At 41.4% G+C, this 14,941-nt stretch overlaps 1 protein-coding gene across 1 annotated transcript; it reads left to right on the forward strand.

Moving 5' to 3' along the window:
• The first annotated feature begins 630 nt into the window (after positions 1-630).
• LOC124870858 (ribonuclease H-like) lies at positions 631-1,113 on the forward strand. Its single transcript, XM_047369686.1, has one exon. It carries the CDS (start codon positions 631-633, stop codon positions 1,111-1,113), a length of 483 nt encoding a protein of 160 aa, XP_047225642.1.
• The last annotated feature ends 13,828 nt before the right edge of the window (positions 1,114-14,941 follow it).

A 14,941-nucleotide genomic window follows, 5' to 3' on the forward strand; every position in this document is an offset into this window, starting at 1 on the left:
GGACTCTGTAACTATGTGAGAGATCATGTTCCTAATTATCAAAGATATACTAAGCCATTATATGCCTAATTAAAGAAGCGAGAAGCAGAAGAAAAAATGACAAAGAAAAATTGGACTTGGACTGCATCAAACCAGAACGATCTGGATAAGCTCAAAAGGGCAATCCAAGAAGCCGTGAGGTTGGTACCGAGGAGCTTGACTGAAAAGTTGGTGGCCGAGATCAGCTGTGAAGATGAAGACTCCATGCTGAAAGTGAGCAATGAAAATGGGGGATTAGTAACTTTGTGGAGTTACACTTTGTCATCTGTAGAGAAAAAATTCCACCAAGAAGAAAAAGAGTTAGCAGTGCTTGCTAGATACTGGAGCACCTTAAAAGACCTAGCATAGGGACAGCAGATTAAAGTCATCACTCAGAGCCAAGTCCACAAGTATCTCAGAAAAGGAACGGTGGAAAGCACAAAAGCAACCAATACACAGTGGGGAAGATGGGAAGACATCCGGCGCCACCCCGACCTTGAGATTGGCCCAGCACAACCAGCCAGCAAGAAGACACCCTTAGAACTGTCTGCGAAAGAAAGGCTGCAAGAGTGGGTCCTATACACTGATGGGTCGAAGAAAGGACTAGATCAGATGGCCTACTGGGGGTTTATTCTCAAACAGCACGGTCAAGAGAGGTGCCGCCATAAAGGTAAAACTCTCGGTAGTGCACAGGCAGGAGAAGTGACAGCAGTGCTGGAGGGAATGTTGGAGTTGATGAAGAGAAGAATCAAAAGAGCAAAGATAATCACAGACAGCCACTACTGTGCACAAGCCTTGAACGAAGACTTATCCATTTGGGAAGAGAATGGATTTGAAAGCGCCAAAGGAAAGTTAGTGGCCCATCACGATCTGTGGAAGAAGGTTGTCGAGTTGAGAATGAGTCTGGAGCTTGAAGTGGAGCACCAGAAGGCTCATACCCGAGAAGGGGCTCACCGGTGTGGAAACGATGAGGTGGATCGCTATGTTCAACAGAGAAAAGTTGTCTTTGTCGGGATCGAGAAGTGGGACAGAATGCCACAAGGACGGGCGGTCCCTGAAGAGTACGTGGATGAGGTGGTACGGGAGCGTGCATGAGGCCTTAGGACATGCAGGCGTGCTACTTACCCATAAAGAATTGGAAGAGCAGGAGCTCTGGATCCCTATGAAACACATCCGGTGTGTACTACGGGACTGTGAAGTATGTGGTCAATACAACGCAGGACGCCGTGGACAGCGGCTGGAAGGTCTGACAATCAAGAGCACCATCCCCTGGGGCTCAGTGTGCATGGATGTTGCAGGCCTCATGCGGATAACAGGGAAAAAGGTGAGAAATACCTCCTGGTGCTAGTACACTCAATGTCAGGGTATGTAACTGTAAGAACAGCAAGGAGAGCCAACGGCAGCAGTGTTGTTGCCATGCTGGAACAAGTCTGAAGTTCCCTTGGGGTGCCCAAAGAAATGTAAACAGACAATGGGACTCATTTTCGCAATGGACAGGGTGATCACTGGTGCCAGAGATTTGGGGTAAAAAGAATTTACTCTCCACCATGGAACACACCATAGGTCTGATAAAAACTGGATAGCAAAAAATGCTAATTCTTGTGACTGGAGCACCAAAGCTGCAGAAATAGGGCAAGCACTGAATGACAGACATCGAGTCAGTAGACCCTCCCCTGCTGCAGAACTCAACCAACAACCATTCTCTTCACAAGAAGTGGGGCGGAGCTCCAATGAGAAAACAGGGAAGCCAACGCCTAAGGTGCCATTCCGTGAGGGACAACGAGTGTGGGTGAGAGCACGAGATCACCCTGTGTCGACAGCAGTGAAACCCAAGTACGATACCATTGATATTGTGAAGCAAGTATTAGATTGTAACACAGTGTTGTTATAGAAGAAAGGGATCCAAGGAGTTGAGCAGCTCAAGCCAATTCTCATCTAAGGATAATGTGGAGATATATTATGTGTGTGCATCATTATTATTATGTTCATAACCAGTGTGGGAAATAAAATGTATAACATGTGTTAGTATAAAGACATTGTGTATTGTGTGGTCTGCAGAAGTATTTCTCACAGAAGAGGTGAAGTGGAAAATTACTGGAAATTGCAGAAGTGTGTGAAAATTGGTGATAAGTGTTACTCCCTGCTTATATCAGTAGATACGAGTGCAAGTGCTGGAACAATGACTGTCTAAATATGGTAAGCCGGAAAAAGTGTGTACGTGACAACATGTGAGAAAAAACTGTAAGCAGGGCGCTGCCCATTTTAATGTGTGTTTTAATAAAAGCAATGTGCCCAGTGAGAAGCTCTGAAGTCGTCTCGGTGTATGGCCTGATCACATGAGAGCTTCTCCTGGTCCAGGTATTTTGAATTGCATACAGCTGTCTCCATGTGATTTATTCTAATGTGTGTAATTCCTCCAGGTTATGGTGAATAAACGAACGCGCAGAAGGCCTCTTTAAAGAGTTTCTTCAACAATAACCAGAAACCGGAGAGATGGCCAGCGAACCAAGCACCATGCCACCCTACATCAGATCAGCCACTATATATGGGGTGGTTGCCATTCGAAGAACCACTTCTGGGCTTTGGGCAGGAAGAGCCTTGAAAAAATTGGAACTTGCTAAAAAAAGTTTCCTGTCAACAGAAGATGAAATGTGGTGGCGAGAGGTCAAGAACTGTTGCGTAATCTGCACGGGCCCAAGTCAGCTCAAGGTCCGCTGTGAAGGGCCAGAACGAGAGAAACCACTCCATCACAACACCGATGGTGACGAGTTAGACCAACTGCCATACAAGCCCGTCAAGGTAACGGACATCTTCATTTGTGCTGGATGCCGAATCACCACTCTCCCCAGAGTAGTCTTCGTGACCCAGTGGGATCTGCGTGAGGAAAGGCTAAGAGAGTGTACCTGCCTATGGGACGGTTCATTTTTTAAGTACTGTGACTCTTGTGGAGCCCAGACAAGATCAGGAAGGCTGATGCAGATGGTTCAAGCAGAAGCGTGGCAAGTAAAGCGATTTTATGATACACTCAGATCCTTTAAACCGCATCCTGATGATGGGAGGCCTGCACCATATAGACAGGCCACCCGGGACTAAGACAGTGTGGTATTAATAGCTCAACCATCAGCTACTCCACTTTATGAAGGGTTATGTGGTATTGAAGGATGGGGTCACCTGAATGATGGCTTGGATGTACCAACAGATCTGCTGACGGCATCAATCAGGGAGTCCTGGCCATATGATCCAGGTAACCACCACACAGCATCCCCTGGTGTTTTGAGTGTATAGAGACCAGGGTCACGAAGGTGTCGGCACTGCACTGGAACAACCTCACGACAATGAAGAACAACAGGCGCAGCCAAGTGGATGGATCGGGCCCTGGGAGTTGACAACCTGGGGACAGTTAATATTAGAAGTTGTTGCAAATCCAGACCTCCCCCTGGAAGACTTGCCCGACACTCCCAAGGAAAGGGGTGCTCGGGGTACAGGGCTATACTACTACACCACCAGTTTAGATGCCTGGGGCAGCCATGGAGCCAGACCCAAAGAGAAGGTGGGAGAGTTCATCATAACCTCTGAAACCTGGCATCGCGATAGGGTGCTACAGATTCCAGGAACTGTGGCTCATTGGACAGACACACCCACTGACCTTAGCTCCACCCATAAAGTACGACTGGCAGTGCAAATGGTAGTAGCCCCATTTAGAGGTGTATACTCCGTCGGAGCAACAATAACAGTCATTCCAGAGCAACAAAAAGTAGACCCTGAAAAAGGAGATGTTGCAGCAGCATAAAGGAATAAATGCTCACATTCCTGGCCTTGGCCCTCTTTGCCACAGAAGTGGAAATGGACAAGAAAGGACAAAAATTGACGGACCAACAGGAAAAAGGGACAAAAGTTGTCAAGCGTCAAAGGAAGAGAAAAACACAAAAGGAAGAATGTTATTCCCCATTGGGTTCCCACACCAACGACAGAGTTAAAATTGGGCCTAACACCTGGAATGGCCCAGATGCAAGGAATCCCCTATCTAAAATTGCCATCAGGATTAGTTCTACTGGACACACCGAGAGCGGATTTTGCCCCTATCTATCCATCCTCAGAAAGTTATTTTGTCTCCAATATAGAGTATCATAGAAAAGCAGATCTGCAAAAGCCTGACCATGCTGGAAAATGCCAAGCCTTGCCATGGGATGTAAGTAACTTTTTCCTCTCATATCACACAGTGTCCTGGCCTGGCAACAAAGGGCGCTATCCGCTGGATACTCAAGCTGTAATCTCACCAGAAGGGCCCGAAAGCCTGCCATGGATATTCAATACAGTCCACCTTGAAGTAAGAGGAGCAGTTCTGGGAATCAAATGGAGACCACATTATCAAGAACCATTACAAGGCATGTATTATGAAGTTTCAATGGCTGGAGCTGTAATTTGGGCCACATCACCCTCTATGTCAAAAGAAGTCAGGGGAAGAGAGCGCCAACCTGGCAGATCAAAAACACCCACCTACCCATTTTGGTGAGAGAAAGCACGATCTACCCTAACCCTCCACACACACACTGTACCATTCCGGCTCAGCCAGGCTGTCGGGTCGAACTCAGGATTCACAGCCACCCACTGTACACATCAATCTGTACCCTGTCAGAAGTAGGGTTGGCTTACCAGAACTATAGACAAAGGTGAGCCATAGACGGATTTACCCTGGCAGGACCACAGATACAACCTGACTACTGGATAGTCTACCAGTGGAAGTGGGTGTGGAAGGGGCTGGAACCTGGATTGCCTTACCCATCACCCATTTATCAAACCCTGCTCAAAGGACGAGTGAATAGAACTGAAGAAGCAGATCAACTGGAATTAGCAGGCTATTCCCGAGGATAACCATGCCAGAGACTCATTCGGACATGATTCCTCTCAGTTATTTAGTTACTTTTAATGCTCAAGATAAAGAGCCTCCCGACGACCCTGACAACACAAGTCCCTCTACTCAACCCAAGCTATGGAAACGGATAAAATGTCTTGTTTAAAGTCTTTTCTTAGGCTTTTTGCTTTGCTTATTGGCATTATTCTTTTATTAATTATACTTTATCAAGCTGGAGTGGGACCATGGAACTTAACCCATGTCAAAGTCGCTCATGGTTCTTCAAAATATGCCACCCAAACTTGCTGGAACACAACCTCTTTGAACATCTTTCTGCCTTGGACAGAATATTCTCCTGTAAAGAACCAGTCTGTGTTCTTTCGGGAAAACCAAAACACCAATTTCACCAGACTGAAGAAGGTTCTAGAGAGAAACCCAGCATGGATTAACGACTCCACGACCCAACAACTTGTCAACCACACCTGGTCTATCTCCAATCTTGAACTCACTGACGAAGGAGTAATAATATGGGTGAGAATCCTGCACCGACTCATCCGCCGTACAATTCGCTACAGTTGGATACACCCTGACCGAGGGGTCCCGGAGTGGCTCTGCGACTGGGCCTGTTGACTTATGGTAGAGTTTAAAGGCCAAGGTTATTGGGAGCCTGAAGTCATCCACAGGGCTCCTTCAAGAGTTGTGAGTGGCCCAGCCTGGTTTCCCCGTTGGGAATTATGGGGAAAATATGAGTTAAATTGTAACGAGAACATGTCCACTAAACCAGACACATCCCAGCAGACCAGCAACCACACCGCATGGGGCCTTGTCATCCCCGCAAGAGGATCCAATGCCACAGCGCAGAATTGCACACGTATTCCTGACACTCCTAGGCCTAAAAACACTTTGTCAACCAGAAACCGTACAAATTACCCGTTGGCCTTTCGGAATCGAGAAGCCCTGCTGGAATGTATTAGTACTAATCTCAGATATTTGCCCAGCTGTTTTTGGAACATATTTATGGAGCTAAATTGGGGCCATAAAGTTTGTTCAAAAGAAAAAAATTTGAACCTGAAAAATAAAAGTTTGTTCAAACAAACAAATGTAAACCTGAAAAATAAAAGTTTGTTCAGAAGAAAACAATTTGAACCTAAAAAATAAAAGTTTGTTCAAAAGAAAAAAAATTTAACCTGAAAAATAAGTTTGTTCTAAAGGAAAACATTTGAACCTGAAGAATTATTTTGAACCCCACCAAACAATTTGAAAACTGGAAAAAAAGTTTTACAACTGAAAAAAAAAAAAAAAAACCCAGATGTGAAACTGGAAAAAAACAAGTTCAAAATTACTTTTCAGATTCAAGTTTTTTTTTCGAACTTGCAGATTTTTTTTTCGGCTTCAAACTTTTGGCCCTGTTTTGGCGTGGGGGGCGGGGCCTCAGATCACGGGGGTGCGGAATCATGACTGACAGCTCAACACAGCGGCTGAACAACATATTCCCAGCTGTTGCATTCAGGGACCGTGGGAACTGGAAATATCTGTAATACATCATCGATATTCTATATATATGTGGTTGGTTTTGAAACATAACAGCAGCTTACGTGAATGCACGACGTGCATCTCAGAGGAGAAAATATGATCTTGACAGATTTGCACAGCATTTTAAGTCCGTGTTGAAGATTTCCCATGCTCTCAACATCAAGCAAAAGAACCGCCAGACTAAGTGGCGGTATGAAACCAGATGCAAAACGAGCCGGTATTTTCCAAATATCCTTGCATAATTAAGCCTGGACTTGTTTTCACATGGACTGGACTCGGGTTTCGGTTTCTGGTGCATTTTTGATTAAAACGTGTTTGGTCTCCATTTAGTGAAGTGACTCACACCCAATGCCGCACTCAGAACTATCTGCCCTTAGCCCCTCTTTACACTCATCAAGTCTATCTGTCTTTCATAACCTCCTGGTCAAAAACCATCTGGACTGAACACAAAGAATGGCTGAACACGACGATTCCCTGGGTATGGAAGGCTTATGGTGTTCCCCACTTCAAATGAGACTTCCCTGAGGGTGAAAGCCAAACACATGAAGGTTTGAAAGGACCTTATTATGCAGATATGTATGTTCAAAAACTACCCAAACCAGATGAATTATTGAATGTAACAGCAGGAGATTTTCACAAAATTGACCAGTGTGTGGCACAAGTTTTTGACAGTCTTAACAACTCTGTTTGGTCAAGCAATGGAACTGTGGCAAGCTGACATTTCAGTAATGTCAACATGGCGATATGACTGCTCCGTCATAAATAAAATCAAAACAGCAAAAGTGCTCCTGCAGGCCTGGGCAGAAGGACATAGCAGAGATTGGTCCCAAACCTGGTGGGGATTGCAGGAGTAAGAAGTTAAGGAATGGGTCATTCCCTGTTTGTCCCAGACCGATAACTACTGGGTCAAATACCAATATTTAGCAACAATTTACTCCAAAGAGCGAGACATTTGGCCGCAACCCTTCTATTGGCCAGAAAGATTTGTTCACCCAAGACCCTGGCATATTTAGTGTAACACTGCCCTTACTCAGTGCACCATAGGCATTGCTCGAAGACCCTGTCAAGAGCTCACAGGTTGGACTGAATTATGCCAATCCCAGTATGATAACGAGTACAACACCTATGCACATGAAGTTGTGTGGAAGAAAATTGGAGGAGTGTGGAGAAGATCTCTCGGTGGAGGCTCGACCTGTGCTAAAGCCGTACTGGGACACAATCTGAGGCATAGGAAAAGCATCATGAATGTTATTGTGCCTTTCATTCCCGATTCAGTAATTGCTCTAGCCGAGTTGTATGCTTTTAGACAGCACTTATGATCCGGCAACATTGATAAGGGTTTAGACTGGGTAGGATATAATCTTTTTTACTCCAACCTTACATGTAAGCCACCTAAAGAAACCTGGAAGAATTGTGGGGAAGCATGCTTCAGCATGCTTGTAGTTGGTATGGGACATTAGGACACTCAGTCAGCAATGTAGTTACTATAGTTGCCCAGGAAGCCAGACACATTATAGGTTATGCTTATGATACAGACCTTGATTTTCTCTGACTTTTGGGACTTTGGGCATGGTTACAGTCTGATCTCAAGAAGGGGTGTCAAAATGAGCTGAAATCTTTCCATGTAACCCATGCAACATTTATTAACTGTTCACAGTTAAATCCATAAAAATTACAATAAATATCCTTTTGTGTAACCCTGCAACAATTATTAAAATACACAGTTGACGCAATAAAGAGTGAAACAAGCATATTCTCACATTCTGGGACTGAGAGACTGGAGAGGCCCGTGTGTTCAGTCACATATTAACTGTCTTATCTTTTACAGAGGTATAAACAACATGTGTAACCAAGAAAATGATGTATAATGATTTTCAATTTTCTACAAGTATTAAATGAAATGAGTAATATTTGATTATCAAGTTAAAAGATCTATGATTGAAATATGATTGAGAACTGATAATTAAAATAAAAAACATTAAGGTTTAGAACTTCTCTATCAGCTATATATGAAAGAGATAATGTTGATCAGTTGTGGTGTATGAATAAAAAGGATGAAGTTTAAGCAATGGTTTTGAACTGTAAATGAAGTAAACGCTGTAACTAAAGGTTTGAGCAGCATCAATGTAAGAATTAAAGCCTCTGTTTAAGAGGAAGTGTAATGTTGAGTGAGACAGGAATAGAACAGATGTTCAGGAATCGGGGAAGTGAGATTTGTAGCTTACAACCCAAGGCTGATGACTGAGGCGGGGGCGCAGGTCAAAGAAGAGGCCAGCAGACAGCTCAGGACTGAGGTTATGATGGCATGTCTGATATGGACACAACTTGAGAAATTCCAGAAAAAAGATCACCTTATGTCACTGGTGACCAATGGGACAGCCATGGCAACAACCAATGGCCAATGGGCACAAAGAGTTTGGTGAAAATACTCTATAAAATGCGCAAGAATAGAAAAACTAGTTGGTTGTTTCCTCGCAGAAGACCAGTAAACAAGATCGGACAGAGAAAAGACGCTCAGATGAAAAGGACCAGAGACACAGCCCAGCTGATCGACTGCATTAAAAGGAGGATCAACCCGTTTGTCTTGGAAGGACTGTGCCTCGAAATTAAGAATCTGATTTCATCTACAGCCTTTTTATCCAGACAACAGAAGTGAACTTGATCGGTGAACAGCTGATTGCTCTGAGTTTCAGGCTTCTGGAAGTCCTGAATCAACATCTTTTATACCTGAAGAGTTTCCTTCAACTCTTCAGTTTCTGGAAGCTACTGTCTTCTGAGATATATGACAACAAAGTTTCTGTTTAACCATCATAACCTGGAGCATCAGTGCCTGTCCACTTAGAGGAAGAAAAATGAAGATTAAGTTGTATTTTCTTCAAGAAATCCCTCATTGTTACCAGAAGAAACATCTCCATCACGTGCATGGATGAGCCTCCGTCTTCAAAGCCACTCCAAACTCACTAGTTTCAGCATCAGGGAAAGACAGGTTGAGTTGATTGATTCATTTCTAGTATTGAAATTATTATGTGTTGCTGAATTTAAGCTGTTACTGACCCCTGCAAAAGCGTTACTAATTAAAGAAAGCATATAAAATTCTAGATAAATCGTGGACATCCAATTATTTGAGTCAGCTTATTTTTGGTTTTTCATTGGTGGTAAAAAGTATTGTTGCCTGGTTCTAATACATTTTAGGAGGTTCTTATAGGTGGCCTTAGTCAAGTTTGTTAAAACAGCACCCTTGGGGCTCGTGCTAAGCCAATAAAATTAACCTAGCCCATATACCAAGAGCCAGTTGTAATATTAGGGAATTAGCAGCCGTGAACAGAAGTGACTGTCGAAGTGTGAATGACTGCTGTGGGCTACTCAGTTGTCCAGACCTCCAGTTGAAGAAGGGTGAGACTTTTGGATGAAGGCTGTCAGAGGTTAGGCGTGTCATTTCCCGACACCAGCTTAAACAAAACTTTCAGTAAACCAGCTTAGTAAGATCGTTCAGGTTTAGGGAAGTCCGGACCCGTTGGATGGAGAGCTGGACTGAACAATCCCCTTAGACAGAGGGAAGTAGGAGGGATGATAATAATTTTGCATTATTTGCTGTTATTTCAGCTTTTAACTTTGTTCTCTCTATTCTCTTCATAGAAGCTACACCTGGCCTGGCTCTGTGTCTACCTGTGACACCTTTCTGGAGAGGGGAATCGTCCGAGCTTCTGCTGGCAACAACTTAATGCTCACCCTCTACCGATGATCCACATAGCTCTGTCTTTTAGTGTTTAAGCCTATCTCTCTCCTAGACATGGCGATTGACTGAGCTTAACTGTAACAAACTCTATGTGCTCTCTTTCAGACTAACCTTGAAAACTGGCTCAGAGTATATCTGTTCTTTCTTTCTCGGTGAAACGTCTAAAGGAGCTACATCCATTAACATTTACTTTTTCTTCCCATAGAAAGTACTCCTGGATCAGTCCTTCTGTGCTCTTTTTGTGTCTCTGCTCTGTTCTCTCAAACCCCCAGTCGGTCGTGGCAGATGGCCGCTCACATTGAGCCTGGTTCTGCTGGAGGTTTCTTCCTGTTAAAAGGGAGTTTTTCCTCTCCACTGTCGCTACATTCATGCTCAGTATGAGGGATTGCTGCAAAGTCAACACCAGTGACTGTCCACTGTCTCTACAGGCTCATCCGGGAGGAGGGAATGCTGCAAGTCACTGACTGGATGCAATCTGCTGGGTTTCCTTAGATAGAAAAACCTTTTATCCAATTTGAATAAATAACTGAATCTGACTGCACTGTTCAATGGTTAGGATTAATTGGAATGTATGTACCTGACTGTTGTGAAGTGCCTTGAGACAACATGTGTTGTGAATTGGCGGTATATAAATAAAACTGAATTGAATTTAACATTTAAAGTCATTCAAAATGCCACAATCTTACAACCTCAAATAAATGTTTCAAACTCCCACCATTAGTATAATGTAATATAAAACTATCTAAAACATATTCACTTGTGGGATAAACGTAACATTTTTAAAATTATAATTAAATTATATCATTCATTTTACGGGGAAGTGTAAAAGAAATATGACCTGTCCAAATTCTGGGGCTATCTTTCATTACCGCCACCTACTGGTATATTTGTTCCATCAATCTATCGCAATCGCAAGAGTTTCGAGGAAAGTCTGATGCGTTCAGTTCGTGTTGGTTGCTCTAAAAAATTCTGTAGTCTGTGATCCCTCAGTAGGTCCAGTTGTTAGGTGTGTGATCCAAGTCTTTCTGTGTTAAAACAAAAACCAGTCTGTTAGTGTGAACTCCTAGTCTTTCCAAAATCTGTGAAGAAAGTAATGTGGTGTGTCCCGAGCTTAAAGCTGGAATGGATCATTTGGCTACGTCAAGAGATCGAAGTATGAACAGGTACAAGCAATATTTATTAAATGTTCTAAACCTTTATAACATAACTAAACTGGCTTCATGATGCTATTTCATTTGCAAAAACAATAGACTGCTGTGCATATTTCTTCACTTCATATTTTTCTCCCTGGCAATTTGAGTTTCTTTTAATCTTTCAAATTGAATATTTAGGTGCTTTGCTGTTTTGGGGTTGCAAATTTTGTTGAAGTTTGATTGAGAATTTAATTGTGACACCACATGTCCTGGGACACATGCCCCAGTAAAATGGGAGCGGTGAAGATCAAGTATTAACTACATGCATATATGTTTTTGTGGGTTCACATTTAAGAATATTTGTTTTGTTGTTTGTCAATATTTTAATGCTTTGAGAAACTGGATTTCGGGTTTTGATCAGCTGTAAGCCATAATCATGAAAATGAACAAAAATACATACTGGAAATTTGCCACTTTGTGTGCAGTGAATTTATATAAAGTATATTTCACTTTAATTACAGATTAAAATACATTTTTAATATTCTAACAAATTTAGAGGCTCCTGTACACAAAGGAGTAAAAATGTTGCACGCCAGATTACTTTGTTATCTGTATTGGTTATCGGTTTTGATGGTGTCTTTGATAGTGAGACAGAGATAGTGACGAGCTTGAACTTGCACCAATGAACCAACAGTAAATTTTTGAAGGTTCAGAGCCCTGTGTGGCTGCCAAACAACTGAACAACATTAAGACACTCCTCTGTGTCAAAACTTGCTCACTTTGTCCATAAACTAAAGTTTGGCAAGCGGGCTGGTGCTCAGCAAGGAATAGTTCTCACTTGAAGACAGGCAGTGAGTTACAGACAGCAGGAAAAATAAAATGCAGCTTGTGGTGCTCGTGGACTGATGTTTTAGGTGATCAAAAGGATGAATAGAAGATGGAAAACAACAGTGCATGAGGAGGTCTCGCACAAGAAAATATTTTGGATTGAAGTGAGAAAAACGTGAAAAGCAAACTGAAGCTGAGATGTTTGACAGTGCAGCACTTGAGGTGAACCAAACTCTTAAATTCACTTGTGTTTGTTATCATCCATACAAGAACTTGTAGTTGTCCAGAGAAACTTTAACACGATATATATATAAAGGGCCTATTTATTTCAAGGTTACAGAGCACAACTTAAGATGATCTATTTTCCTTGAATGGTTCTAGAAAATAGGTTGAAATGTTCAAAAGTACACAAACACAGCTGCACACTTTTTGGATCAATTTAAATTCTTTCTTACTTCATTTACATGGTGTACGAGTGACTCCTGAACGGGCTAGGAAGCCTTGTGGAAGTATTAGGAAATGGTCCATCTCTGGGAACACAGTGGAATAGAAGCGGAGCAGCATATGTTGGGATTCGAATGGTCAATCGATGAATAACCCAGAGCAGTGTTTTCCCGTGCAGACTGGCAGGCATTGTGCAGCCGTATCTGTGTGTTTGTCTGCGTGGTTGCAAGGAAACGGCAGAGATGGGGGGCAGGCGGGAGTAGGGATTCATCTTTCCCCAAAGTATTATGTGGTGGTCAAAAATATTTGCAATGCCAGGGGATATTTTGAAAAATATTTGAAAAAATTCAATACCGTGCTGACCTTTTGCTGGGCATTTGTGAACACATCCACTCTCTATCATATCTGGCTCAGAGTGGGAGAGGATCAGTGTATCATGTTGCTGATTCTAAATTATGTTAATCTATTCTGTACTTTTGCTTTGATATCTTTATTGAGCTCCTTAGTTTTACTGTAAATATACTTGTCAAGGCTGCCAATAATATATTTAATAAATCATACATTTTAAAATGTAATTTTGTATTCTGTGAAGAGGAACTTACATCTTATGAATTAAATTACCCCTATAATTTATATAGAATACTTATTATATTGGACACATCTGTATGTATTTTCCTTTTCTGATTTGGCACGAGACTATTTCATGTAGTTATTCCTTCTAATAAATTATTTATGCCTTCATATTTGCGTTTATTTATTTGCTTAGATTTCTTTACTTATAAAGAACCCCAAAATGTTCTTTAAGGTACAGAGATGGACCACAAGAGGGCAGAAAGCATTCAAACAAACAGCCTAATGAAATTCAACTTCATTTGGTTCAGAACATCTGCTTTTTCTAAGGTAGTCCAAAAAAACAAAAGCAAATCTAATGCATTTTGTGTTTTATGAATTGTCTTTTTTGTTTGAAATATCAATAATCAGACTAATGATAACAACCTGAAATTACAATAATAATTATATACGATTATAGTATTGAATTCTTAAAATAAAACAATTTTAACAACCTGGGAAAAATAAATGTATGTAAGATAGAACTATTCAAAAACTGAATTAAGAACAAAATATTCTATAAAATGTTATGTGTAATTTGTTGATTGAAATAAAAATAACTTTTTAAATTTTTACATCAAACTAGTCAAATGAGACCAACAATACTAACTTAAAAGTGATTCTTTGGCAACAAATGTGTCTGTCCAACTACTTATTATTATTATTATTATTATTATGCTGGCAAATAATATTTGCAAATACTCTCAAACAAGCTGTTAACAGACCCATCCCAACACTGATCCCTCATACTTAAATTTAAACCTACATAACGACGGCTGCGACACCACAGGGCTGCTGCCGCTATAAGACACAAGTTATTTTAGTTTAAATCAAGCAGCTTCATGAACAACGCCCTCCATGTACTGGCTCCTTTTAGTAATGATCTGTAAAATGGCTGTTATAATTAAAAAGACTAATAACAAAAATATAATAACAATCCAATCTTTCATTGAAGTATCATAATGTCAAAATAAAAATAATTCTAAAAAAAAATAGATTACTGGTGCCACACTGACTGGCACTGCTACAAACAAACCCTGATATTTAATATTTAAAAATTGATATCTTGATTTTCTACGTTCATCAAAGCGTCCAATTAAAAACATTTAATTAGTAATCAATGATGCTTTGTTTCCTTGAGGTAAAAATATGATGTGGCACAGGTGACCATTCTGCTTAGTCACTCTTCAAAACGAGAAAGGCAAGAAACATGCCATCCAAGTAAGGCATATAGAATAGAATAGAATAGAAATATCACTTTTTGTCTCTCAGTAAGGAAATTCAGGTGTATCAGCAGCAAAGGCCAATGGATGCATGCAGAATCCAACAAGTGTAAAAATGTAGAAACAAAAATTACGAATTAGAAACTGTACAGTAGGGGCAAATTTACAACATACATTATATTAAAAAAGTATTTGTCTGTCTACGTTTACATCTACATGAACTTTGACGATATCCTATTCTTAATCTAAAAGGTCCAATTTGTTGATGGAACAGCCATTGCCATTGCCAGCAACAGCAACATTAATTATGCTGTAAACATCTTCCATAAGGTTTAGGAGTGTGTTCATAGTTAGATGAGAAAACCCAAATTGTAGCCTCCACTCTAATTCATCTCAAGAAGGTTGAGGTCAGGACTCTGTGCAGGCCAGTCAAGTTTCTCCACACCAAACTTTATACACCCTCAGCCCTGGAAGTGATTGGAACACCAGAGTTCATTGATTTGGTAGTGGGACCCAATACTTTTGGCAATGTAGTGTAGATTGTTTGATGTTGTGTAATGTGTTA

Source organism: Girardinichthys multiradiatus, chromosome 7 (assembly GCF_021462225.1).
Source record: "Girardinichthys multiradiatus isolate DD_20200921_A chromosome 7, DD_fGirMul_XY1, whole genome shotgun sequence".
Lineage (NCBI taxonomy): Eukaryota > Metazoa > Chordata > Actinopteri > Cyprinodontiformes > Goodeidae > Girardinichthys > Girardinichthys multiradiatus.

Coding starts and splice junctions, on each gene's coding strand:
- LOC124870858 (XM_047369686.1), top strand. CDS start 631: ATGGCCTACTGGGGGTTTATTCTCAAACAGCACGGTCAAGAGAGGTGC.